General features: G+C 35.6%; 2 protein-coding genes across 2 annotated transcripts in view; one reads left to right on the forward strand and one right to left on the reverse strand.

The window, feature by feature from the left end:
• The window catches only part of LOC123673492 (protein stum), a 28,911-nt gene extending 6,726 nt beyond the window's left edge, over positions 1–22,185 (forward strand). Inside the window, exons 2-9 of the mRNA XM_045607997.1 lie at positions 924–1,170; positions 3,992–4,443; positions 5,687–7,151; positions 18,836–19,267; positions 19,342–19,504; positions 19,570–19,696; positions 19,752–19,946; positions 20,062–22,185. Of these exons, the coding sequence (XP_045463953.1) occupies positions 1,010–1,170; positions 3,992–4,443; positions 5,687–7,151; positions 18,836–19,267; positions 19,342–19,504; positions 19,570–19,696; positions 19,752–19,946; positions 20,062–20,171 (3,105 nt within the window). The 5' untranslated portion in view covers positions 924–1,009 and the 3' untranslated portion in view covers positions 20,172–22,185. The remainder of the gene's footprint in view (positions 1–923; positions 1,171–3,991; positions 4,444–5,686; positions 7,152–18,835; positions 19,268–19,341; positions 19,505–19,569; positions 19,697–19,751; positions 19,947–20,061) is intronic.
• Positions 22,186–24,030: 1,845 nt separating this feature from the next.
• The window catches only part of LOC123674119 (heterogeneous nuclear ribonucleoprotein L), a 152,896-nt gene continuing 149,052 nt past the window's right edge, over positions 24,031–27,874 (reverse strand). Inside the window, exon 10 of the mRNA XM_045608990.1 lies at positions 24,031–27,793. Within this exon, the coding sequence (XP_045464946.1) occupies positions 27,678–27,793 (116 nt within the window). The 3' untranslated portion in view covers positions 24,031–27,677. The remainder of the gene's footprint in view (positions 27,794–27,874) is intronic.

Consider the following 27,874-nt stretch of genomic DNA (forward strand, 5'->3'; position numbering starts at 1 on the left):
CTTTCCCATACGGTACAAATGATGTTTGTACCGACAGTGCCCCGTCAGCAGTCCCACCATCACCCGAAGCTCGGCTCGCGACAGCTTCAGGAGCTTTTTGGTGTAGGTAGGTGAAATCTTCACGAATTTATTTGCCTGAACAAGTCTAGGAGTGTTAGTCAGTGGATCGTCCTGCTGTTGAACTCCCATAGCTGGACCGCAGCTTTATATTGGTCTTTTCCTATCCCACAGAAAGGCTCAGGTCCAGCAGGTGTTAACCTTGATGCACGTTCATCAGCTCTTTCATTTCCTTCAACCCCACAATGCCCTGGTACCCATAGTAGAGTCACCTTATTGCCTCTGGCCAGTTGCTTTATGGTGTTACGGCACTCCCAAGTCAGCAGAGACCCCTGACAACATGATTCCAGGGATCTCAGCGTGTTTAGACGTTACTTATTAGAAAATGTGTCTGGTGCAACTGTTACGGTGAATGAAGTGCGCTACCAAGCTATGATTAATGATTTTTTATAGGCGAAATTGGTTAATAATGATGTGAAATACATTTATTGTCAACAAGGCGGCGCTTCATGCAATACAAGCAACGAAACAATCTCTAGAAGAGGTGATCACAATTGGCCACTGAGTTTTTGTGATTTAAAACCTTTAGAGTTTTTTTCTTGTGGTCACGAGATAGATAAGGTCTCTGGTAATGCTCAACAATCGATTCAAGACCTTAAAAAATGGAATTCGTGAAGTTATCAAGGATGAAAATGTGCGTCTTCCATCGTTAATGATTTCAATAATGCAATAACCACCTATTGTTTTTTTTTTAAATATTCTTGGTTTTTTTTTATATATCAGAATGAAACCTTCATTGGATCTCCCTGTTGAATGTCAAAAAACACTAGACTTCTGAGCGTTTAGCAACTGTATTTTTTTTTCAGATGACACCTCGACCGAATGACCATCCCTAGTTCCCAGTCGTTCTCTTCGTCGCCTGAAGATGACGCGACGAAAATCCTAATGCAATATGCGCGACCTTGGTCCGAGAAAAGAGCCCGATCCTCTGCGACCGGGGCGACACTTCGACGTCGATCTCCAGCTCAGATATCTGTCACCTGGTGCTTTCACGGTGCTTCCTCCAGAGGATACCCCACCTCCAGATCCGCCACAAGCTCCAGTTCCTTACAGGTATGATATACAGCTTGGAATTAATCTTTTGCACCATAAAAAAGTGGTGATATTAAAAAAAATTGTTGGAGGTATGGCGCGTGATGCCATTCTGCTGAAAAATTTTCCAACTGAGGCGCATGAAAGTGGTTTTGAAGGATAAGTTTTCGTATTGGTTTCAAAAATAACTTTTGAATACGCAAAACTCTGAATGCAGAAGTTTTCCTATTAACGCGACTATCGAGGTTGAAATGAGAAATCATTGTATACGTGTAGGTATATACATTAAAAAAATCAGCTGCTTAGCTATAAAACATATAATTGAGGCATATGATCTAGAAGGCTCTAGAGGTCGAACAGCTTTGGGATAGGTCAATACCTGGATGACTTACAGCTTCTGACTTTAATTCAATGCTTTCCTCAAATTTTCTTTTAATTATAAAGAAAACAAGAAGTCTGAAGAATTTCCTAATTATAACTATCAATTATTCAATTTGATATACGAACATTTTCAAAGAAAGAAAAAAAAATTTGTTTTCATCTGTTCAAATTGAAGGCATTCTTAATAAAATGAGAAAAATCCTTTTTCATTGAAGCATGTAAAGAACTGAAATGAAGATATATTCAAACGACACCTGTACGGTATACATCATGAAATCTCTGGAATTTATGAAGCGCGTCTAGCATTGGCCGGAAGTCCTTTTTCTAAATTTAGAAAACGGAGACAACTGCATTGTATTATTTTTTATTTTTTGTGGAATGAATTCATTTTTCGTATTTTTTGAGTTCAATCTTTTAAAAACTACAGGTTTGATGATATGAAAAATCACAATTTTCAGAAAATATAAAAAAATACAGTTCTATGTTCTTTATAATACGACATGTCTCTAGAATTGAATTATCATGTGATTGAATCATCATACATTTTTAAATTTTATGATTTTGTACCGTTTTTCAGGAGATAATATTCTTTTCTCTATTTCAGTATTGTAATGAGTTCATTACAGTTCTAAAAACAGTGCTGTAATGAACTCATTGCAGCATTGTTTTCAGTTATATTTTTCATTTTGTGGTTGTCTACCCAGACTTCTAATCCTATCAAATTCAATACACGTCAATTGTCAATGTGATATAATTTGGATTTAGTTGAATGATTTGCGACATTATTCGCAATTTCTCTTAATTCTATTTATGTTATATCGATTTCGTCAGACATAATTCAAGAATTTAATGCGTAATTATGAATTTTTCAAAATTATTCGAATTCGTGTTCGAATCCACAAAATCATAATAAACGAAGGGCAATTAGCGATCATAGAATAAACAAACTCACCTGAGCATAGGTTTCATTCATGAAGTGGCTAGACGTTACTGAATATCAAAGTATTTCCGACTATTCCAAAAATAAATCGCATCCACAATCTTGACTTGAACTTGATGGAAATGTCCTCCAGTCTTCATTAATGCCTGCATCTTGAGAAATCGTTCTTGGCAGTAATCTGAGTGGTCCTCCGCCTGTATACCTACCTACTGTTATGTTTAGTACGGAATTTTTTTGTGACACTTCGCTTCAAGAACTGAGTGACATGATTAACATGTATTATGTGTCCAAGTATCAAGAAATAAGGTAAGAATGAAAATCAACATTAGCTGTGGAAAAATTGTATCGGGATATAATTCTGCTACTAACATGACAATAATTTTTCTTCTCTTAGTCAATAATCCCAATCTTTTTAAATTTTACTCAGATCAAATTTTTGTCCGCTCATTTCAGGGAACAGTCGATTTTTTTTGCCCATATAAGGGGTGTTTTTTTTTAGAGCTATAGAACTTTAAATTGCAATAAAACAACGATGGATTATTCGATTGACATGAATTTTATTTATCCGCAAGATAATATTGTGGCATTACATTTAAAATATGATTTCTGACATATGACCGCCACGGCTGGCTCGGATGTAGTCCAATCTGGACGTCCAATTTTCGATGACTTTTTCCAACATTTGTGGCCGTATATCGGCAATAACACGGTGAATGTTGTCTTCCAAATGGTCAAGGGTTTGTGTCTTATCCGCATAGACCAATGCCTTTACATAGCCCCACAGAAAGTCGTCTAGCGGTGTTAAATCACAAGATCTTGGAGGCCAATTCACAGGTCCAAAACGTGAAATTAGACGGTCACCAAACGTGTCTTTCAATAAATCGATTGTGGCATAAGCTGTGTGACATGTTGCGCCATCTTGTTGAAACCACAGCTCCTGGACATCATGTTTGTTCAATTCAAGAAAGAAAAAGTTAGTAATCATGGCTCTATACCGATCACCATTGACTGTAACGTTCTGGCCATCATCGTTTTTGAAGAAGTACGTACCAATGATTCCACCAGCCCATAAAGCGCACCAAACAGTCAGTTTTTCTGGATGTAACGGTGTTTCGACATACACTTGAGGATTAGCTTCACTCCAAATGCGGCAGTTTTGTTTGTTGACGTAACCATTGAACCAGAAGTGCGCTTCATCGCTAAACAAAATAAAATGGACGTAGTGCGGGATACGTATTCCGCACAGAACCATTATTTTCGAAATAAAATTGCACTATTTGCAAGCGTTGTTCAGGCGTGAGTCTATTCATGATGAATTGCCAAACCAAACTGAGATAAATCAGATAAAATTTTTTTACATATTGCTGCAATAGGAAAGTGAAATATATGTTTAGGTTGTATGATTATTATGATGATCATCAGAATTTTCATCGTCATGATTTAAACCAAATTCCTTGCAATTTCAAACCATAATTCGAAAGATTCATAACATCAACTAACTTCTCCACATTTTTACTACAGACTAACTCCCACCACCAGAAGAAACAGGAACCAGTCCTTCTCAATAATCGCAGAACCAACCAGCAAAGTACCTTCCAGGACCACCTCACCTACAGGCCGTATAAGTCCCTTCAGAGGACGAGGCTTCAACCCCACAGGTTCTCGTCATGTCTCTCCTGCTCCCTCTCCACCACCGGAAACGGTGGACAAGGCTGCCAAACCCCCGAAAACCCCCACCAAGAAATCCAAGATCCCTCAGATCAAGAGAAGAAACAGTTCCGGTCTGTTTGGGGAGAAAGTGTCGAACCCTGAGGATACCCCTGATTCGACGCCGACCAAAGGTAGCCTGGGGACGAAGCTGAGCAAAAGCATGTCCAACATTTCGCCCGGTAAGGTGTCCAAGAGGCCGCCGCCAAGTCCTAGTAGAGGATACGCAGCCAAGTCGGCTTTTCGACAGCTTTCGCCAATCCTAGGTGAGTATTAGATTGAATTGAAATGTTTGAGAAGGAGGTAGAAGTAGGTGGACATCTAGGTTGAAAGTGAACTACATACTATTTTTTTTGTTACTATTTATTTTAATTCAGTTATACATATGATGACATAGATAGATTTCCCTCCAGAACTTGGAAACAGTGTTCCAAAGAAAATATCATCCTGTGGATTTGCTATCGAAATTGGCATGTCACATGGTGTAAACTATAACCATGTGAAATTTCAAATGTAATGATAGGATTTTATTAACAGAAACATAAATTCCATCAAATTTGCATGAAAACACCTGAAGGTCGCAGTAAAATGAACAAAACAATGAACTTATGACATAGCGCCCCCTTTCGAAAGCAGCAAAAACAAATTTATCATGAGTATATTTTGTCCTCAATCGACAAGATATTATCTTTCAGACGAGATCTGATTTGCTTAAAAATTTTGAGTCAAACTGAAGTTACAGGCACTTCAATCAGTCAGATTTCTGCCTTTCAACTACCCTTATTTGATGTCGTAAAATCGAAAGTGACAATTCAAAAAGATAGAGAATTTTCCAAGGATTACAGTGATGATATTTTTTCTTCAACTCTTCATATGAAACATTTTCGAGTAAAATTCATTTTTCTACTCGACGGTAGCTATTACGCCCCCTAGCGGTAGAGGTATGAACTTCAAAACAATTTCCAGTGTTTTCTCTTGAACACTTTAGTGGTAAAATTTTTTACCGCAACTATCTATGATGAGTGGATCCTGAGATATAGCCGCTTACCTCGCTTATTTGCCCACCCTGTTCAATACGCTCCTGGAGTTTGGCCTGTTCTTCCCGACTCACCCTGTATAATTAAAATTATTTGAGTGCTCCTTTCAAATTTTATTAGAAGTGCTTGTGAGTTCATTGACGTTATTCATTGAGCTACTTCAATGCAGGGAAACTAATGTTAGACCAAAATATGTTTTTGAGTTTAGGTTTTCAACTAGTAATAATCAGGTACATTTATAAGTGAGGCAGTAGAAAAACTATTATTATCAAGAAAAAAATCTGTATCATCAAAAACAAGACCAAAAAAATTCGAAAAACTTATCGAGACAACAATATTTCCATGGTCTCTTTAACTGAAAAATTTTAACAGAAAACAAAGCCAACCAATAGAAGGATCATCACCAATATAAAAAAAAATGTGAACTATCCTATCTTTAAAATAAAATTAACAATCTATCTTCCCTAACCAGGTAGCTCACCAGAACCAAGCCAATCACAGTCTTCCCCCACCCGAATACCCAGCAGGAGTCGCAGCCAACCGCAGAGCAGGCTGTCCTCGCCCTCAAGACTACTCGCCCTAACTTCCAAAACAGCCTCCAACGTCAACTCCAGGAACCCTTCGAGATCCACCTCCAGAGTCCAGTCCAGGAGTACCAGTCGAGAACCCAGTCCGTCTGTTAGGCCTTCACCCTCTTCTAGCAAACCTTCGACGAAGTATAAAAACGTCCAGTCCAAAGTTAATAGTTTTAGTAAACCCAAAGTGCCTCCAAAACCTCAATTGACCAGTGATTCCGAACTTTCGGACAAACCAGTGACAGTGATCCCTAGGTATAAGAAGAAGACCACGACAACTAACGCGAGGAACGGTGTGAATAAAATTGGTGCTACTTCAACTGTGAAAAGTCGGTTGAATACTAATAGAAACAATAACGACGATAAAAGTGATCATAGTAAACCTTCTAGCAGCAACATTAACAAAACTAGTGGAGATACCAAGAAGGAGAATGTAGTGACAAACGAGTTTTACACTTCTGAAACTGACATGACAGACAACGACACAAAAACTCCTTCAAAATCAACTAAAGAAACCAAAACAACCAATGGTACCCCTTCAACGAGAACCAAGAAAGCAGACAACACTCCTTCTTCCATTTTTCCTGGAGAAGTCGACATCCTAGAAATAAACGACGCTTCTATGAGACTTTTCGACGAGCTGAGCAACTCAACAGCTACTATAGTCCCAGTGACCGCTGCCACGGTTACAAAACCCTTGAAGATTGATGCCAGTGCTGATATGAAAATGGAAGCGTCCAAAAAGATATCTCCAATGGTAGATGGCAGGATTTTGAGCGCAACAAGCGTATCGCATGCTATTAACAGGATGAACGATACAGTTTTGGACACCAAAACCTTGATGAGGGAAAGCGGGCTTTCGAAACTTTCACCAGCAGCCAACGCCATCATCTCGATGTCAAGAGAGAACCACACCAGAAGCAGCCAGAATAGCGATTCAGAAATGGAGAATAAACCTGACCAAACGAAGATGAAGGATGGTAAAGTTGAGAAGACTAACACTTCTGCAGATTCCAACAAAAAGACCCCAACGCAGAACAACCACTCGGGACATAGAGAAAGCCCAAAGGAAGAGGTAAAATTCGGTAATCACGTCACAAGTACTGGTCTGATGGATGATAAGAACATGGAGGTGCAAGTGCAGAATAGCATGAGCAAGCTGATAGCTTCGGAAAAACCAATAGGCGATACCATGCTGAAGATGGCGAATAAGAAGGTTGTGGAGGCGACAAATGTTATTTCTTCAGATGTTAGACCTATACAGATTTTGGTGAAGGAGAGACCTAGCGATGAGGATGTTGAGAGTGGAAACGTGAGAGTACCGTACAGTGCTACCAATGGTTCTATACATGGACGACCAAGGTGAGTAAACACTTAAGCATTTTTGGATCTAAATGTAGGTTGATAACAGCCATCCAACTAAAAGAGTAACTAGGTTGGCAAGTTAAGTATCTTCTCTTTCAGAAAACCATCTCGCAACTAGATAGTTTCTTTGACAGTTATGTTTGTATATGATCTCTGTCATTCAACAAGTTTAATTCTAATATCATTCATACAACTGAATTTGTAAACCAGCAAACCTCTAATTAGAGGAGATTGAAAATGTCCAAGGAATCAGGGCCATATTAGAAGTTTCCTTCCCAATTGGCTGAGTCGAATGAAACATTGCGATATTTGAATTTATGACGGTCTAATTTTAGTAGAAAATTGGGGTTAGTGGTCCATAGGAAGAAATCTATAAGGTGGCTATGCGGTAATCAAACCACCAAAAATGTGCGTGTCAAGTTTCGCATAATGTGGGATTGACCTAGACGGTCAGAGTTCAAGGATGTGGAATGAATTATGACATATGATTCATGTTGTACTTTTCGGACAAAACATTTTTTTTAACGATTGATATACGCCGCTTCCGAGTTTTTTTGAATGCGTAATTTTTTCACGAATTCCATGTGTTTTCCCTTCATGGGTACATTTCTGGGTTTTCCAAGAAGAGGTTTCATTTCTGGGCAACTGTCACTTTTGAAGTGTTATCTTTCGACATTTGACAGGTTAAAAACTACTCCAAACTAAAAATGGAACGATATACGCTTCAACAACCAATTGAAAATGTCAAAATTCACTACAAAAATGGTGAAAATTTTAAAGTTGCAGTTTGCAAAACTAGAGCACTTTTGGGTCGTCATGAAGCATGAAACCATGTGCGTCTTTTGAGGTCAACTGAGGATCTGCTATAGCTCGTAGTGTTGACCAAAACACAGGTTTTTTGATTTGTCATCGATCTTGGACATTAGGCTTTCTAAAGGGTGTTTTTTTTTTAGAGCTATAGAACTTTAAAATGCAATAAAACAACGATGGATCATTCGATTGATATGAATTTTATTTATCCGCAAGATAATCTTGTGGCATTACATTTTAAATATGATTTCTGGCATATGACCGCCACGGCTGGCTCGGATGTAGTCCAATCTGGAAGTCCAATTTTCGATGACTTTTTCCAACATTTGTGACCGTATATCGGCAATAACACGGCGAATGTTGTCTTCCAAATGGTCAAGGGTTTGTGGCTTATCCGCATAGACCAATGACTTTACACACAGAAAGTAGTCTAGAGGTGTTGAATCACAAGATCTTGGAGGCCAATTCACAGGTCCAAAAAGTGAAATTAGGCGGTCACCAAACGTGTCTTTCAATAAATCGATTGTGGCACGAGCTGTGCGACATGTTGCGCCGTCGTTGGAACCACAGCTTCTAGACATCATGGTTGTTCAATTCAGGAATGAAAAAGTTAGTAATCATGGCTCTATACCGATCACCATTGACTGTAACGTTCTGGCCATCATCGTTTTCGAAGAAGTACGGACCAATGATTCCACCAGCCCATAAAGCGCACCAAACAGTCAGTTTTTCTGGATATAACGGTGTTTCGACATACACTTGAGGATTAGCTTCACTTCAAATGCGGCAGTTTTGTTTGTTGACGTAGCCATTCAACCAGAAGTGCGCTTCATCGCTTAACAAAATAAAATGGACGTAGTGCTCGATACGTATTCCGCACAGAACCATTATTTTTGAAATAAAATTGCACTATTTGCAAGCGTTGTTCAGGCGTGAGTCTATTCATGATGAATTGCCAAACCAAACTGAGAATAAATCACTAGACAGCTTTCAAATCGGTCGTCATCTTGAACAGTAATGCCAACTTAAAGTTATATATCTCGAAAAAAAAAACACCCTATAGTAAAATCCTGTAGATCAAAAATAAAACTCGCCTCAAGGTCTTTCGGATCACCAAGTCCAGCGTATCGATCTCTCTTCATTCAAGCTCATGCTGGATAACTTTGTTGGTCAACCATTGCGATCGCGTGACCTCACCGTAAACGTCAAAACACGTGAATCGCCTGGAGATTCGAAGGAACAGATACAGATGTACAGACCAGAGAGTGGAGAGATAAAGGGAGCATAGACAACTTGCTCTTGGATAGCGAGGTGTAGCCTTGACTGGCTGTCTGGTGTCGATATTTATACTCTTTTAAAACGTTGCGTCCTACACCTGAAGCGTTTTTGGCACGCACGTTTATTTACGTGTGTCCCACAAGGTTTCCAGAACATAATTACCCCCGTGCCTTCTTATAATCGGGCTGGGGAATCAGAGGTGAAGGGGAAGAACTCCCCCCTTAACCTGGTTCCAACTAACAGTATTGCAAATTGTTGCCAAAACATCTATTTTACCACATTTGAGAAGAAAGTCTTCGAAGTATATGATATGAAAAAATTACGAGGTTCCAGCAGACTTTCAGACTTACAATTACATTTTTGAACAGAGTACCAGGGTCCTGAATATACGGAGTATGGTTTTTGGTTCATTTCAAAAGTTGGTATTGAATTTTGTAGTCCTTTATGCCCACAATGAGAAAAGCTGATCAAAAGATTCTGATCAAAGCTGGCTCAAAAGTTCTAGGGTGTTCAAAGTAGACATAGCGATAAAAGCTACAAATCTAATAACTTTTGGAACAGGAAACATATTCGAAGAGTTTTTTGCTACTTTGCAGCTGAAAAACCTATTCGCTTTTATCGTTATGTCTAGTTTGAACTCCCTCTATAACTTGGGAATCAGTGATAATCAGAGTCTTCTGACCAGCTTCTTTCATTAAAGGCATAAAGATCTACAAACAAAAATACGAACATTTGAAATAAACCAGTAATCATTTCTTAAACATTCAGGTGCTTGGTCTTCTTTAACATAATGTCGCTGATTGATACAATATCATTCTATGATTGGCAGTCAACATGATATATACCAAGCTGACGTCAACCCTTAGAGTAATATAACGGGTGTTTTTTTCGAGGTATATAACTTTAAGTTGGTATTACTATTCAAGATGACGACCGATTCAACAGCTGTCGAGTGATTTATTCTCAGTTTGGTTTGGCAATTCATCATGAATAGACTCACGCCTGAACAACGCTTGCAAATAGTGCAAAATGAGATTGCCGTTGTTCCCGATTTTCATAAGCAAATTTTGTTTAGCGATGAAGCGCACTTCTGGTTGAATGGCTACGTCAACAAACAAAACTGTCGCATTTGGAGTGAAGCTAATCCTCAAGTGTATGTCGAAACACCGTTACATCCAGAAAAACTGACTGTTTGGTGCGCTTTATGGGCTGGTGGAATCATTGGTCCGTACTTCTTCAAAAACGATGATGGCCAGAACGTTACTGTCAATGGTGATCGGTATAGAGCCATGATTACTAACTTTTTCATTCCTGAATTGAACAACCATGATGTCCAGGAGCTGTGGTTCCAACAAGACGGCGCAACAGGCACACAGCTCGTGCCACAATCGATTTATTGAAAGACACGTTTGGTGACCGCCTAATTTCACGTTTTGGACCTGTGAATTGGCCTCCAAGATCTTGTGATTTAACACCGCTAGACTACTTTCTGTGGCGCTATGTAAAGTCATTGGTCTATGCGGATAAACCACAAACCCTTGACCATTTGGAAGACAACATTCGCCGTGTTATTGCCGATATACGGCCACAAATGTTGGAAAAAGTCATTGAAAATTGGACGTCCAGATTGGACTACACCCAAGCCAGGGTGGCGGTCATATGCCAGAAATCATATTTAAAATGTAATGCTACAAGATTATCTTGCGGATAAATAAAATTCATGTCAATCGAATAATCCATCGTTGTTTTATTGCAATTTAAAGTTCTATAGCTCTAAAAAAAACCCCCTTCATAATGATTTTTGATTGTTTTCATAACAAATCCCCACCCCTACTAGCTCACAAATCAAAACAACAAAGAAATTGTTGATAGATATGAGATCGACGCATTAGCATTTCTCACTTGATATATAGTATAACATATTCACGGAAATTCATTAAATGGTCAAGAACATTTCAGAACAATAGAACAGAAATAAGAAGAATTCAAATTTAATAACGAAAATATAGAGCTCGACCGATGCTATCGACGTTTTATCGAATAGCGGTCAAGAGTTAAAAATGTGTAATCTCGATTATGTTTTTAAAAATCGATTTTTCGATGTCCAAGAAAATGCACGTCTATTCTGAACGTGAGAATTTGCATAATGATTCGTTCTGTTATACAAACTGGCCATTTTCTCCGTATTGTTCTAAAGGAATGCATAAATTTGAATAATTTACACTACGATTCGAAAAATCGAACAGTTCCTCAGTATATCACAGACTCACGAAGTTTGAAAGGGTGTAAATTCCTCGCTAGATATGATAAGTTTTCAAATGACTTGCGAAACCATTTTATTTTAAGTACCACTTTGGCACTCTATCTAGAATATTCAATTATAGACTTTTAAGGAGTATGATTTGGAGCCAAGTTAAAGCTGTGGTGGAATGGTATATTCTAAAACAAGTTGCAGAATGGGCTCCTATTCCAGGAGTGAGTTTTCGAACGCATGAGTGTTGGAATTGCCTTCTGCAACGAGTATTGGACTATATTTTCTCCATTTCTGTCGAGTTTTGTGAAATAATGTCGAGATTCAACGAAAAATTCAGATTATACATCCTAGTGACTCTTGTATTATACAATTATTGGCAGTTGGTGTGACTGTTACGAAAATTGACATATTACGGAATATGGTTTTGAACCGTATGTTTCAAATTTTGAAATAAATTATAACTACGCATTAAATTCGTGAATTTTTCCTGACGAAATCGATTTAACACCACCAGAATTGAGAGAAATTGGGAATAATGTTGAAAATCATTTCACTATATCCAAATTATATTATATTGACAATTGACGTGAGTTGAAATTTAATAGGAAAGGCCGTGTTGACAACCACAATAATATAACTGAAAACAATGAGTTCATTACAGCACTGTTTTAAGTACTGAAATAAACTCATTACGATACTGAAATAGAGGACTTATTGTACCTAATTCATCTAGATAAAAAGTGATATCTGTCAAATAAATCAGTTCTGTAACATAAAAATGCAACACCAAGAAGGTTTCGAATTTTATAATTTTCAACTTGAATATTTCTGCCTTGTTTAATCAAAAACTTTCAACGCCTCCTTGGTGTTGCATTATTTATGTGATACCTATAAAATAGAGTTGATAGAGTAAATTAATATTCGGCAATCAATATCATGGATACATAATTCAATTAACATTCGAATATTCATATCCATTCATAAAATTACGCGATTGGCCGAATGCATACACACAAAGCCACCATTAACTGGCTTCCATTTTTCATAATTAACGAATTTCCATCGGTATAACCAAACGGTATCATAAATGTATTGGAACACTCCACAAAGAACCTTTCATCAACTATGGCCCATGTGATGGAAAGTGTGATAAATGGATTCGATATAAATTAGTTTCATGATACTGCGTTTTTCATAGATGAAAATTGGCACATCCATTGTGCTCGATTCGATTTTGTTGGGATTTTCCACAGATACGATAAATGGAGCTTTTCAATACTAAGTATGTTAACGGTTCTTCTCCAGGTTTTGCGCCACTTTTCTTCGCGAAAAACTGCGCCACAATAGGGTTGAAGTTCTAAGAAGGCGATGTTGGTTTTGGTATGGAAATTGAAACGGCTTTTCGTGTATCGTCAATTACTACAGATATCACTTTGTCAATGATGACATAGAACTCACTCGCTACTCTCTTGACACATTAATAAAAAAATGATGAAATGAGAAGGAACCTTGCAAAAAACACTTTTATTATATAAAAGAAACCTTATTTTAACCGAAAATATCATATTTTTTCTAATAGAAACATGAATTAAATCCCTATAAATATTCTTAATATTGAGAAACCTCCATGCTTTGTTTGGTTTCATAATTTTCCATCGAGGATCTAATACACATGAGGAATTTTATAGATTTGTTGCTTAACCGATTGCTGGTTTTTGTAACTGTGAGAGCAGAATTGAATTGAACAACCATGATGTCCAGGAGCTGTGGTTCCAACAAGACGGCGCAACATGTCACACAGCTCGTGCCACAATCGATTTATTGAAAGACACGTTTGGTGACCGCCCAATTTCACGTTTTGGTCCTGTGAATTGGCCTCCAAGATCTTGTGATTTAACACCGCTAGACTACTTTCTGTGGGGCTATGTAAAGTCATTGGTCTATGCGGATAACCACAAACCATTGACCATTTGGAAGACAACATTCGCCGTGTTATTGCCGATATACGGCCACAAATGTTGGGAAGTCATCGAAAATTGAACGTCCAGATTGGGCTCTATCCGAGCCTGCCGTGGTGGTCATATGCCAGATATCATATTTAAAATACATTTTAAAAATATTTAAAATGTAATGCCACAAGATTATCTTGCGGATAAATAAAATTCATGTCAATCGAATAATCCATCGTTGTTTTATTGCAATTTAAAGTTCTATAGCTCTAAACAAAACCCTTTATATGTCGTACGACGCGTGCATATAAAGCTCAAGTAAAATCAAGTAGCTTGATATCAGGTCAGGCAATGAATATCTAAAATCATGTCAAGTCAAGCTCAAGTATGTAATTTTTCACGAGCTTGATTTTCAAGCCAAGTAGTTGGTCAAAATGTCAAGCTACTTGGCTTGATGAATCCCTAAACGCGATAAACAGGAAATTTGCATGAACTTGCAGCACTTTGCAGTTTTTGGGCATATCCTTAACAAACAGAAACTATTAACAGATATACTACAAGAGTCGCCATCTATGTATCACCTTCAGCACTCTTTATACTGAAGACTAGTTTAAAAAAAATTTGTTTCAAAATAGCATTAAATTTCCACCACCCTGTATACGTTGTCCATCCTCCTCCACTAACATACCATCATAACCTAATAAAATCATCCATTAAAAATTACTTGAGCCTCTTAAGCAAACAAATCGTATGGAAGTGTATTAAAAACCCTGACATAATTTGAGTAGGGGGTTCGAGAAAGAGGTCGTTAAAATGAACTCTTTCAGCGAGGTGGGGGTTCTTTAATATTAGTTCGCGTGCTTTCAGCGTCTTTCGAACGGTCAAGAAGTAGAATATGGCGTGTCCAGATTACTCATTGGCGTAGGATGGTTTTCTTGGAAATCAATTTTCTCTGGTGTGAATGATCTCACCGAGATTTTTTTTATTCGATTCGGTAATTTTGGAGGCGATTCATTTAATACATTGCTATACAGGGTGTTCCTGAATTGATTTTTTCAAGTTTTTTCTCATAGCTCCTTACCTTTTCAAGATATTCAACTTAAATTTGTTAAATTTGAAGTTTTCATCATGTGATTTATTAATTTTTTATGGAAATCTGCAGGGTGATATTTTTTCTGGAATATTGCCCGCTTCATTCCTCTAGAACTTTTTTTTGGTGGATCACAGGTAGTTTAGAAAAACGCGAGGAGAAATTTTGGTTCAATACTACACTTCTTGTAGTTTTCTAGTATCTGCTACCGATTTCGAAAAAATATTTAAACAGTTCTCTAGTTATTCTCAGGAAAATTCAAATTATTATAAAAATTCTGGTAATGAGCTATGATGAATAAATTAATTATAATTAAGTTTTGGTACTTAAATTCTGCAGCAATAATTCATGGTTCTAGAGAATTAGATACCAATAAAGACAATTTTCGGAAGGAAAAATTAGAAACTTTTTCAGAGTATGATCAGAAAAAAGCTGTTAGAGACGTAAATAGACCAAATTCTCCAAACGGTTTTGGAGTTGAAGCAATTTGAATTTTTTTTGTCAATAACTCGAAAAATACCCGTTCGATTGAATTAAAACTTAGAAATGAGTTGTGAATTTTAATGGAGCATTCTTCCATTGACTAATGAGACGTCTAACACATGAATGGAGTGAAATAACTTCACAATTTGAACAATAACCATATATTTTCTAAAAACTTTATATTTCACGAGATTATCATATTTTGAAATTGAATTGACCAATGACTTTACATAGCCTCACAGAAAGTAGTCTAGCGGTGTTAAATCACAAGATCTTGGAGGCCAATTCACAGGTCCTAAACGTGAAATTAGGAGGTCACCAAACGTGTCTTTCAATAAATCGATTGTGGCACGAGCTGTGTGACATGTTGCGCCATCTTGTTGAAACCACAGCTCCTGGACATCATGGTTGTTCAATTCAGGAATGAAAAAGTTAGTAATCATGGCTCTATACCGATCACCATTGACTGTAACGTTCTGGCCAACATCGTTTTTGAAGAAGTACGGACCAATGATTCCACCAGCCCATAAAGCGCACCAAACAGTCAGTTTTTCTGGATGTAACAGTGTTTCGACATACACTTGAGGATTAGCTTCACTCCAAATGCGGCAGTTTTGTTTGTTGACGTAGCCATTCAACCAGAAGTGCGCTTCATCGCTAAACAAAATAAAATGGACGTAGTGCGCGATACGTATTCCGCACAGAACCATTATTTTCGAAATGAAATTGCACTCTTTGCAAGCGTTGTTCAGGCTTGAGTCTATTCATGATGAATTGCCAAACCAAACTGAGAATAAATCACTTAACAGCTGTTAAATCGTACGCCATCTTGAACAGAAATGCCAACCTAAAGTTATATACCTCGAAAAAAAAACCCCGTTAATATGTAGAATTCTTCCTGCTGTTAAGGAAACTCTTCAAATGTTATTTAATTCTAAGCCAAATAGACATATGATATTGGAATATTATTAAATGACCAAATGGAAGTTGATAACTCGACGATCTTGAATATCTTGCTGAAAACCATTTATTGCTAGAATTCCCAGGCTCCATTGTTGATAACATGTACCTACCCCCATTTTTACCTATATAAGTGAGAGTTTCATTTTGAAATTTTCAGTTATTAAAAATTTAAAATCTGAAGATGCTACTATGTAGTGAAACAATTTTCATTTATTTGATCAAGAAGTGGAAATTGAATGCCTGTCATTCAATTTCAATATTCGTAAAAAAAAATTATATCGGAAAGTTTCGCGAAATTCGAGACCCCGAAGGCACGCCGCTGGGAGTTTCCTTGGCCGATGTCCAGCGGATATACAGAAGTTCTGTATAGCCGCATTGGGGTTGACGAGTGCGAATAAAGCACGTAGTGGACAACGAACCAAGTTGAGAACCAGTGCCTTGTCCAATGTTGAAACTGACAGCTCTAGTCATTGAAATTCAAATTTAACCAGTACAGAATTTCGCTAATTAATTCAGGGCTAATTGAAATTGTCCGATTAAGATCGACGAGGCTCATTGAAACATGAAGATATTGACTTTGAGTGATGTAGATATCCCCTACATATGGTATTCTATTTGAGACTTCTTATATCCAGTGGTGATGTTGTCCTTTTTTTTGTTTTTGTTTATTTGTTTGTAACACTTTCACTTTCATGCATGCTTTCGTTTGGCTTTTAGATCACCAGCACTTTGATTTTGGAGCACTTCTTCGAGAGGAAGGAACAGTCGGAGATATTTTTTTTCAAAATACTTAGTTCGATCCATTTAATAATAAAAAACATATTAACATTTAGATATTAGCTCATCATGAATTTTTTTAACGTAAAAAATTTTAGTGACTTTATATTTGAGGTTGTTTACAATCGAACTAAAGAGTCAATTTCAATAATTTACTCAAAAAAAAAACCTTTCATGTTTGTTTATTAGATGTTATTCAAATTTAGGTACAGATAGAATTCTCAAATTCCATTTCATACGATATTTCTTAAGGTAATCAATTAAATCCTTTTAATATTTCAAAACATGCTTCAAAATTGAAATCCTCGAACTGAATACAATTGAGTTATTTGAATTTTTATTAAAATTGACCTCAAATCCTTTCAGAGTGTTCCGCTGAAACAAAATTCACTTAGGTGATTGACTATAAAGCTGAAAATTTGTACCACCTGGCTGAGCTTTTATCATAATCAAACATGTGTAGTGGTTTCAAACTCAATTCTGCCAAAAATCATGTTACTGCAATCTATACCAGTTCAATTATGGATTTCCATGATGCGTCGGCCATTTTCAATCGAATTTGTAATCTATCCACTTATTATTCAGGATTAATTTTTCAGTCGTTTCATAACATGGATATTTTCGAAAATTACAATACAAACAATGTGCTACATGTTACATTAATGTATTCAAAATGTTCCCGATAAATCACTTCGCTACTTTGAAATATTGCGTGCTGAAATAAAATCGATATTTCTTCTTCAACCTCCGAGAAGAATAACTCCTTTCAAGGTTAGCAATTGAATTTCACGAATTGCAGTCCAAGCAATTAATAATTTTGTCGAGGAGCGAGTTTCTTTGTTGGAGAACTGAGTTTTGATGCGATTAGTTTGTTTGATATGTGTTCAATCAGGTTTTATGATTTGTTTTGATTCAATTCTCCAATTTAAGAATTCATCTCGGAATATCATACTTGTGTGTTATAATTATTCATTATATGAAATATAAATTGATCAAAGCGATAAAATCAAATTTCAGAATCATTCTTCAGATATTTGATTTATTTATGGATAGCTATTTCTTTAACTTGTGGTTTCGAGACTTTCTTCCTTCACAGAATTTCTTAGTATTTTTCATGAAATTTGAGAATTGGTTTCATCAAAGGTTTTAAACACTGTTTATTATTTTTTGACACTTCTTATGTCATTTAATAATGGAAAGATACACGCTTCAATTAATTTATGAAATTTAAGAAAAGTTCTTGTACGTCATTGTTGAGTTAAGTGAGAAGTGATAAAATAATTTCTGAACGTTGTTGAAGTTTTAGTATTGCACTCCACATCTGAATGCTTCTAGTGATATTTTTTTCTACTGTGTTGCCTGATTCATAACTCAATTGAAATTTGTAATTGTGTTTTTGAAAATTCAGACCCATCCATGTAATGTGCGCATCAGCAATTGATCAATATGACCTTCATTTATGTAATGCCCTTACATGAGGAAGAAAATGGCTATGGAGTGATAGAAAATGGCGGGTATGGTTTTTCTCAATCAATTTTTGAATTTTCGGAACGCGAATTTTTTACTATTGGTTTTTTCGTGGTTCTTGAAGCGCGTTATACGCTTAAATCGTGAGATCAATTATGATCGTGGATATTAATGATTTTCACTGAATAGTTTCTTCATTACAATAATGACATCATCAGATTCTCAAATAGTTGAGTTAAAGTGCATTTACAGTTACATAAAGAAGGATTCTTATTCTGAATAACCTCATTATAGAACATCTTTCTCAGCAAAATTTTGAGATACGAAAATAGAGATTAATGGAAAATTTATTGAAGCAAGATTGCTATCTTTTTTGGAGAAAGATCATATAGAAGAATATAACTTAATGATTCTGAAGAGAAGCAACATTAAACCAACACATATAAAAATAATTTCTTTTCCATCATATAAACATAGAAATATCTGTTGATGCCATTGTTCCTAGTTACTTAATTTGGTGAAAATCTCGTAATTAGGTTCATAATGGATTTTCTTCCAGTAAATTCAAAATTTTTTTCGAGAAATCTCAAGTTCTCTCCTCTTGTTCCAGTTTACCACCAGATCTACAAACAAACCACAACGACGTAGGTCCAAAACACCAGGAACCACCAGAAGAAGATAAAAAACCAGATAGAAAAGCTGCGAAATTCTTTTCGTCAGCTAAAGATAATCTACTTTGTAAATCATGCACCAAAAAGAACGAGGAAGGTTCTATCAATGCAACGCCAACTGCTTTCCAAGAAACGGAGGAGAAGAAAAATGGATGCTTCGGCTGTTTGAAGAAGAAGCAGAAGCATATTGGGCAGTCTATAAGAATCAGCGTTCAAGACGATGAAGAAGAAGTGAAGCGGTCCTGTTGGGACAAGATGAAATGTTGTGGAAAGAAAGATGCTGTTGGACAACAAGGATGTCTTCCGTTTGGACAACAGAAAAGAGCTTGGGAAGAGAGGAGGGACAGTATTCTCAGTGATCTACCACCAAGGTATGCATGGAAATTGAGAATTAGACATCCTTCATAGAAGATCTTTGAGATGAGTGCAAACTTTTTTGTTTCAGGCGGAGCTTCTCCGAGAGATTCAAGAGTTTCATGAGGAGACTATTCTGTCTGCATCTTTGCAAGAAGAAGAGGAAGCTAACTGACCTTTCAGTCAGTAGGAGGCAATCTACGCTGAGTAAAAAGAAAAGTTTGACTCCTACCACCACACAACAGCCCATAGAGGTGAGCATTCTAGCTTGAGAATTTTATTTCTATCTACTATAAATGACAAATGTTTATTATTTCAGGACCAAACACCTAAGCTGGAATTGTCGCTAGTCGAGCATTCTTCACACATGAAAGCTGCTATTCCCGTCTTACCAATTTCCCTAGCTTGGTTTTGCTTGATCATGAACTGCCTTCTTCCTGGTACTGGTAAGCTAGTGTGTTTTTATCAACTGGAAACTTTTTCACAGTGTTGCCTTTTCAGGTACCGTTTTCAGCGGTATGTTCTGCCTCTGTTTCGGCATTCCCAGGTTCTCGCAGAAAGATAGCGTACGATCCCGTATTGGTGCCTTCATTATAGATTGTATAGTTGGCTTTAGCCAGTGCTTCACGATCCTCTTCTGCCTAGTTGGCTGGGGCTGGTCTATTTGGTGGGGGGTGATCATGGTGAAATTAGCGCGTGAGTATGGAGTTCTTTTAGTGAGGGTACAACTTTTCTTTTGGTCAGCAAATTCGTGTACTGTTGATTTTATGAAATGAAAGAAGAGAAATTGATTTTTTGTGTTGATTTTCAGGAAAGTACAAAAAATTGAAACTTTTGGCCGCCGCCGAAGAAGAAGATACCAAAAGGTCTTCGATGAAGAGCCAACGTACCCATTTTAAAGACCCAGAGAGGGGTTCGTAATTTTTTCCAAGTTTTTCAACTATTACATATTTTTATACGGAACACAAGAGTAATTTTGAACTAGGAGATAATATTAAATAATTTGTTATTGTTGATCGTATTGGTAACACTTGGATGAGCAACAGAAAATAGAATGGAAAATATCAAAATAAAAATTCAGCTTTCTATCTCTCTTTTTAGAGAATCAATTTTTTAATTCAAATTCATTGAATTATATTCTACTGTGACGCAGATATCTTTTCTAGACTTTGCTCATTCGAACGTGTTATGAATATTTGAAAAAACAAATGTAAATATTTTGATTCCTCCTCAGAGGAAATATTGGGAGAGCTTAAGCTCCATTTTTGTACATAGATGTATGTTAAAAGATTTGGAATAACTTTTTTATCGAGCAGAATAGAATCACTAAACCAATAAGAGTAGGGTAACTATAGGTTGAAAAATTCCGAAAACTAACTGCACTAAAAGAATCTAATTGTAGGATAAAATTTTTACAGAAGAACCAATCAGTTTTTATAGGATCAACCAGGTTGAAACAGAAATTGGACACATTTTTTTCTAAGAAGCTATGTAAAGATTTATATTTTATCTTGATTATAATGAGTGTTCAAGAGTGCCGTGGAGAAATCAGAGTTGATTTTCTGTGACTAAAGTAGCGCTTGGCTTGTACCATAACACTCACATTTGTTTACATACTTCAAATTTGGGAACTAAATATGGTACAAGCTTAGCGCTACTTTCAATCACAGAAAATCAACTCAAATTTTCACACAGCAATCTTGACCACGAATTTGAACGAACACTCGTTAGTTTCAAAAATATGAAAAATTAGTAACTGACTCATTTCGAGTATATGATAACCATAATACGGTATCAAGTTCCAGAAATTCCAGTTATTCTTGAATTCCACAAAAATCACCGATTTTCTTACAGCTGTTTTTGAGGTTCAATAAAATACAATGTATTCGTAAAGTAGCGGGTATATTTGAAACGAATTGAAGCAAATTTTTTTTTGTGTTCATTTTTGACGTGAGAATAAAGATAGAGGGTATCTAGAGACACATATTTTCGACAATGATCACATATCTCTTTTCTATGATACTCTGTATGTTTCTTCCCCAAGTTAAATCAAATATAAATTGATTTCCCTGGAAATTATTCCATATACATTTCATTTGTAATTTTTTTTTATCTATTTCATCAATCACTTTACGGATTCATTGCATATAGAGTATGATTGTTATAAGATTTTCTATGAAATATAACTAGAAATAAGCATAGAGACTGATTTAAGAGATTATAATAATATATACCTGAGTTTTAAGTTTTATATTTTAATAGATTGAAAATAAAATATTATTAGTTGAGAATATAATTAGGAATGTACAATCAGATATACAGGGTGGGGACTTGAACAAATCAGCACCAAGAGCCCTTTTATTTCTATTTGGATCTGGAATGGGAGGATACACATGAAAATTGAGAAGTTGAGTAACACTTGTAAGTCACAATGAAGATTTGGATCTGATTTTCAATTATTCTTTTCCAAATTCAATTCACGAATATCGAAGTACATTTGTAGGGTTCATGTGGTTGAGAAATTTTGAAAATTACTAGTTGTGTTTGTTGGATACCCACCTTGTAATTCTGAGTTTCAAAATTTGTATTTACCTCTCAAAATCTTTAGATTTTGAAGTGGAGCATAAAAAGATTTGGAAAATTGGAAAAATTTCAAATGGAACAAGCGTTCATTTTCATAACTTCACCATGTATATAGTAGGTGACAAAAGATACAAAAATGTTGATTAGTTTGTAATTTTTGACGCAGAAAAAACCTTGTGAAGTATAAGGCGATATCAAAGTATTTAAACGGTATTTCAGTATTGTCAGAAGGAATAGAAAAGGTACAGATATTTTTTTATATGATATGTATGCACACATCAGCTATTTTGATTCGAGCAGTTTAAATACATTGATATTTTTTTTGAATAAATGAAATATCAAGAGAATGATTTTCCTACTTACCTCGTACCTCCTTGGTTTATAGATAGGTATCAATGGATTTATTTGTTCAGAAATTCTCGGTTATTTAAAGGGTCTTCCAATAAAAATTTTCATTTTGAATAGCCCGCTATATCTTGTCACCTGTAACATTTGAAGCTGTCATCTTTTGACATTTGACAAGTGAATACTACGCCATTACTAAGATGCATAGAAAACCTGGTGTGTCTACTTATACCTTCAGACAAAACAGGCGATTTTTCAGATTTATACCTACTCTGAAGAGAGCCACCTTACAGAACTCTGGCGAAACAGAACACCAAAGTAACATGTGGATATCTCAGAAAGTCTGAAACAAAATTGAATCAGTACACACCAGGGATTTCATGCATCTTAGTCATTACTAAGAATGAAACGATACACGCTTCAACAACGCAATGAGATTGTTGAAATTTTCTACAAAAATAGCAGAATTTTTTTCAGTTCCCGAAGAGGCCACTAGGATCTTGTGATTTAACACCTTTAGACTTTTTTCTTTGGGGCTACGTGATAATTAAGATCCTTGGTAATGCTCCACAATCGATTGAAGACCTTAGAGATGGAATTCGTGAATGTATTGAGAACATATAGCCGCAAACATGCGAATTGTTAATGAAAAATTTCCATAAAAGGATATCGTTTTCCATCATTAATGGCATGAAATGGGAATGAAATGAACATTTATTGATTTCGCTTGATATTTATTCTTATTGGATAACCCTTTATTATCTCCTTATTATATAGGGTGTTTTTTTCGAGGTATATAACTTTAAGTTTGCATTACTGTTCAAGAAGCCGACCGATTCAACAGCTGGCAAGTGATTTATTCTCAGTTTGGTTTGGCAATTCATCATGAATAGACTCACGCCTGAACAACGCTTGCAAATAGTCAAATTTTATTTCGAAAATAATGGTTCTATGCGGAATACGTATCGCGCACTACGTCCATTTTATTTTGTTCAGCGATGAAGCGCACTTCTGGTTGAATGGCTACGTAAACAAACAAAACTGCCGCATTTGGAGTGAAGCTAATCCTCAAGTGTATGTCGAAATACCGCTACATCCAGAAAAACTGACTGTTTGGTGCGCTTTATGGGCTGGTGGAATCATTGGTCCGTACTTCTTCAAAAACGATGATGGCCAGAACGTTACAGTCAATGGTGATCGGTATAGAGCCATGATTACTAACTTTTTCGTTCCTGAATTGAACAACCATGATGTCCAGGAGCTGTGGTTCCAACAAGGTGGCGCAACATGTTAGACAGCTCGTGCCACAATCGATTTATTGAAAGATACGTTTGGTGACCGCCTAATTTCAAGTTTTTGACCTGTGAATTGGCTTCCAAGATCTTGTGATTTAACATCGCTAGACTACTTTCTGTGGTGCTATGTCAAGTCATTGGTCTATGCGGATAAGCCACAAACCCTTGACCATTTGGAAGACAACATTCGCCGTGTTATTGCCGATATACGGCCATAAATGTTGGAAAAAGTCATCGAAAATTGGACGTCCAGATTGGACTACATCCGAGCCAGCCGTGGCGATCATATGACAGAAATCATATTTAAAATGTAATGCCACAAGATTATCTTGCGGATAAATAAAATTCATGTCAATCGAATAATCCATTGTTGTTTTATTGCAATTTAAAGTTCTATAGCTCTTGAAAAAAACACCCTTTACTTCTTAAAGTTCTTTAATTCACTTGAGCTTTGTAACTTTTTTAAATGACTATATCGATTCGATTATCGTTATTATCCTTCTCACGAAGGATAACCATATGGGAATGAAAGGATTCTTACAGTTCAAAAACACATATTCCTCATTTACAATTTACTTTTTTTTAGCGACGAAATATAACTTCTTACACATTATTGAAAAAATGAATTGACCTCAGTAATACTGACATCCAGACGCTCCATTTTTGTGAACCGCACGTCTCTAACAATAATTTTCAAGATACAAATAGGTGCATCGCACGTGCGATCCACAAGACTGGAGGGCCAGAAGAAAATTTGGCATACACCTACGCATAATTTATAATATGAATAAAATTCTTCAATTGGTATATTTATATACACATGCCATCAGAAAAATAAGTACATCTATATTAATTGTTTTCCAAGTGTTTTTTGTTTTGGGTGGTCTTGTCCATGGATGCATGTTTATGTATTTTTGAACGTGTAAGCTTTGTGAAATGGTGTGATTTGTCTCTCTCTCTCGGCGACAAGGAATTTCACGTGTTTTCGTCTCAATATACAACCGGTAACTTTCCTCTGATATATGACTAGATAATATGGAAAATGAAGCTATATACAACAGAATTCCCTTCGATACAAGAGGAACTCAAGATTCTCAAAATTTCAGGTTATACTTCGAAGAAAAGATTGGTCCCGTTTTGGAAAAATTAAAAACGAGTCAGATACATACTGAAGGAAAACTGTTAAAATTTCTAATTGAAAAGGAATATTTGTTGAAACGTCGAAGTTCCTCTCATATCAGGGATTTAAAAATTATTATTCTCATTGGACTAGTATTTTTCTTTGGGTTAATTGTACTGAAGATGTATTGAGAAGTTTAAATATAGATAGAATCTTAAATTAAAAATATAAACCACGAAGTATACAGCAGTAGAGAATTATTCTTTTGTACAGATATTAAAATAGATGGTGCGTTCGCCATTTAGCATCCTTAAAGAATTGTAATCCCAGAGCATACAAAAAATAGAACTTCACCATAATCTAATATAGTCTAAAACATCCACAATAGCTTTAACTCTTAATGGGTGAAAGAATTTCGAACATTAACACAATTGGTCGCGAGTTTACTAAGAACATACAAACAAATTTTACCTCGTTGAGATATCTGTACAATTGAAAAAACTCATGCTGTATAAAATTATTCAGAAAAAATATACAACGAACCATGTATTGCAACGATAAATTTTGTTCTATCCAAACATATCTCATTACCGATCCGTTACACGATAAAAGAAATAAAAAAGCACAGATAACACCGAAGCAAGACATCTTCTTTAATCTATCACAGCGCAAGAGAGACAAGAGGAAAGTTTGCTTTTAGAGATTGGAGAATGTGTTATGGAAAAGGCTACCACTGCTAGAGGCACAGATAATTGACTCAACTAATATATTTTGTTACGACATTTACATTCAATAGGTATTTGTTATACACTGCAAATAAAAACAAAGACGTGTATTTCTTCTCGATTTCGAGCCAGACTTGAAAGTTTACACTTTGGTACAGTGATTATCTTGATGAAACGTTTTAGAATTTCAGTGGTTTTCGATAGAAATGGTTTTCCATGGGAAATACAATATATATTGTGGTTTTTAACTTTCTTGATGCCACTGATTAAAAGCAGTAAGTTGCTGGATATTATATACAATCAACAACAAATTTGGGAAATGAAATGATATTGATATGAAACTTTGGAAAAGTATAAAAAAGATTTCTCTTCATTTATTGTTGTCTGGTCAAGTTTTTCAAACATTTGAAGTGTTGATAAATATTTGCTGAATTCTCCATAAGAAGTAAATAGATTTATAGATATCAAAAATAAACCAAACTCATGGAATATTACAAAAAAAAATTGAGAGAGCCAATGACACACTCCAAATGTCAGAAAATTGACACTTATGACAGATATTAATACTTAGGTTAGCACCAGCAGCTTTGCTTTTGATCGAATGATCCACGAAACAAAGTAACACTGAAAAATACTTCTTTGTTTCATCAAAAACATTTCTGCTTTTAATATTTTAAATTTTAGAGTCTGGCTGAATCGAAAGGATTTTTCATTTTTTTTTCATTCTAAGATGGACTACTTTCATCCTGATTCCTACAACACGGGCTATTATTCTAAAAAGAGGGGGAGATAACCTCAAACCTGGGAAATTCTTAAGTAAGCCTTTGGTCAATTGTGGAAATCAGTTGGTGCTTTTTTTTGGGGAGAAAACATCTTTCATGCAGTTCCAGTCCTTGATTTGAGATCATCTCCTCATAGGAAAATATTTTTGAATATACAAAATAATGCTACTTCCTACATTACGATGAATAATACTATTTTTTTCATTTTGACTATCATAATGTCTTTTTTACGTTTCGAAATAAGAATTGAAGGACGCCTCATTTCTGTTAATTACTAAATTTAAATTAAATCTTACACCATTTAGGGGTAAATCAATTGAAACAATACGATTCAAACGATATTGAAGTCAATCGAATACTAACAGAAAAAAATCCAAATCTGAATAAAATAGATACATATAAACAAAAATTCTTATCTACTAACAATAAATTCCGAAGAATTGTCTTTTAAAACGAACGCAAAACCCTGTCTTTGCACTCAGCTGCCGTTCTTAAAATTGAAAATTGAATAACTAGAAGATATATAGTGAAACAACAAAGAATAACAGTTAAAAGATCAACAAATCATAAAATAGAAAAAATTAAATAAATAAAAATCAAGTGGGCAATAAGATAACTATCTTTCACGAGAAATACGGAGTCCTGCAATTTCACAATAAAACACATCCATTTGAAAAATGCTAAAAAGCAGGAACAACAAGGTTCCAGTTGACATCGATCTGAGTTTCCATCGAACTTTCTATAATACAGTTCAGGAAGACGAATCCATTCTGATATTTCCATTATTTTACTGGGACGTAACAGTTTTTGTTTTCGATTCAATAATATACAATTTTTTCCCTTATATAGTTTGTTGCTCCAACCCTAAACAGGTGGAGTATCCCTTTTTTTGATATTAACTTCTTGAAATCACAAGTACAGATATGAAGCGGTCGCTCCAGATATGTGAGTTACATCGAAATATCAATTCGAAAAATTAAATATTGAAATATCAGTACAATTACAATTGCTGGAAAAAGAAAAACAATACTGGAACACAGCACTAAACACATACCTTGATGGCTTGCACGGAGAAATCCCAGCCCATGCAATAAAAAGATAAATAAAATATAAAAATACGATAAAAATAAATATAAATAACAATTTCCAAAGAATATAATAAAGATCAACCATAATAATACCTATTAATACCTCTGTTGACGGTGCGCTTAGAGTCTGTAAGACCAATATACACACAATCACATCACATAAAATCTTGTCTTGAACAATAAATTATTACACCCTATGTCGTTGCAGAGATAAAAATTCAAAGTTATCTTATAACATTAACAATTACAATGAATTTACATCGATAAATTCAGATATGTCTACAAAATATGTTCGTTTCATTTTGATGATCAAATCAAATTATACACTATCAATAAAATGGCAATTTTGTATTTTAACTCTTTCAACAAGAACAGAGGAACTGACGTTCGGAACCTAAAAATAACGAAGGTCTCTCCTTAATATTATAAAGGATATATTAAATATGGAAAAGATATGTATTGGTAGGTGTTGATGGGGTACAGTAGCCCTTAGTCTTGCTTCAGACGAAGATCTCCGGTGCCATCAACATTGTCGTTGCCGTTTTTGATTGACATACTTCTCGAAGATGAGAAACACAGTTTCATTATGAAGGGGAATTTGGTACCTGCAAAATATCGCACTTTAGATCTATCGTTGAAACATGCATTGCTTGAAGTACTACTATTTAGTGTGATATTTTTTCCTG

Source organism: Harmonia axyridis, chromosome 2 (assembly GCF_914767665.1).
Source record: "Harmonia axyridis chromosome 2, icHarAxyr1.1, whole genome shotgun sequence".
Taxonomy (NCBI): Eukaryota; Metazoa; Arthropoda; class Insecta; order Coleoptera; family Coccinellidae; genus Harmonia; species Harmonia axyridis.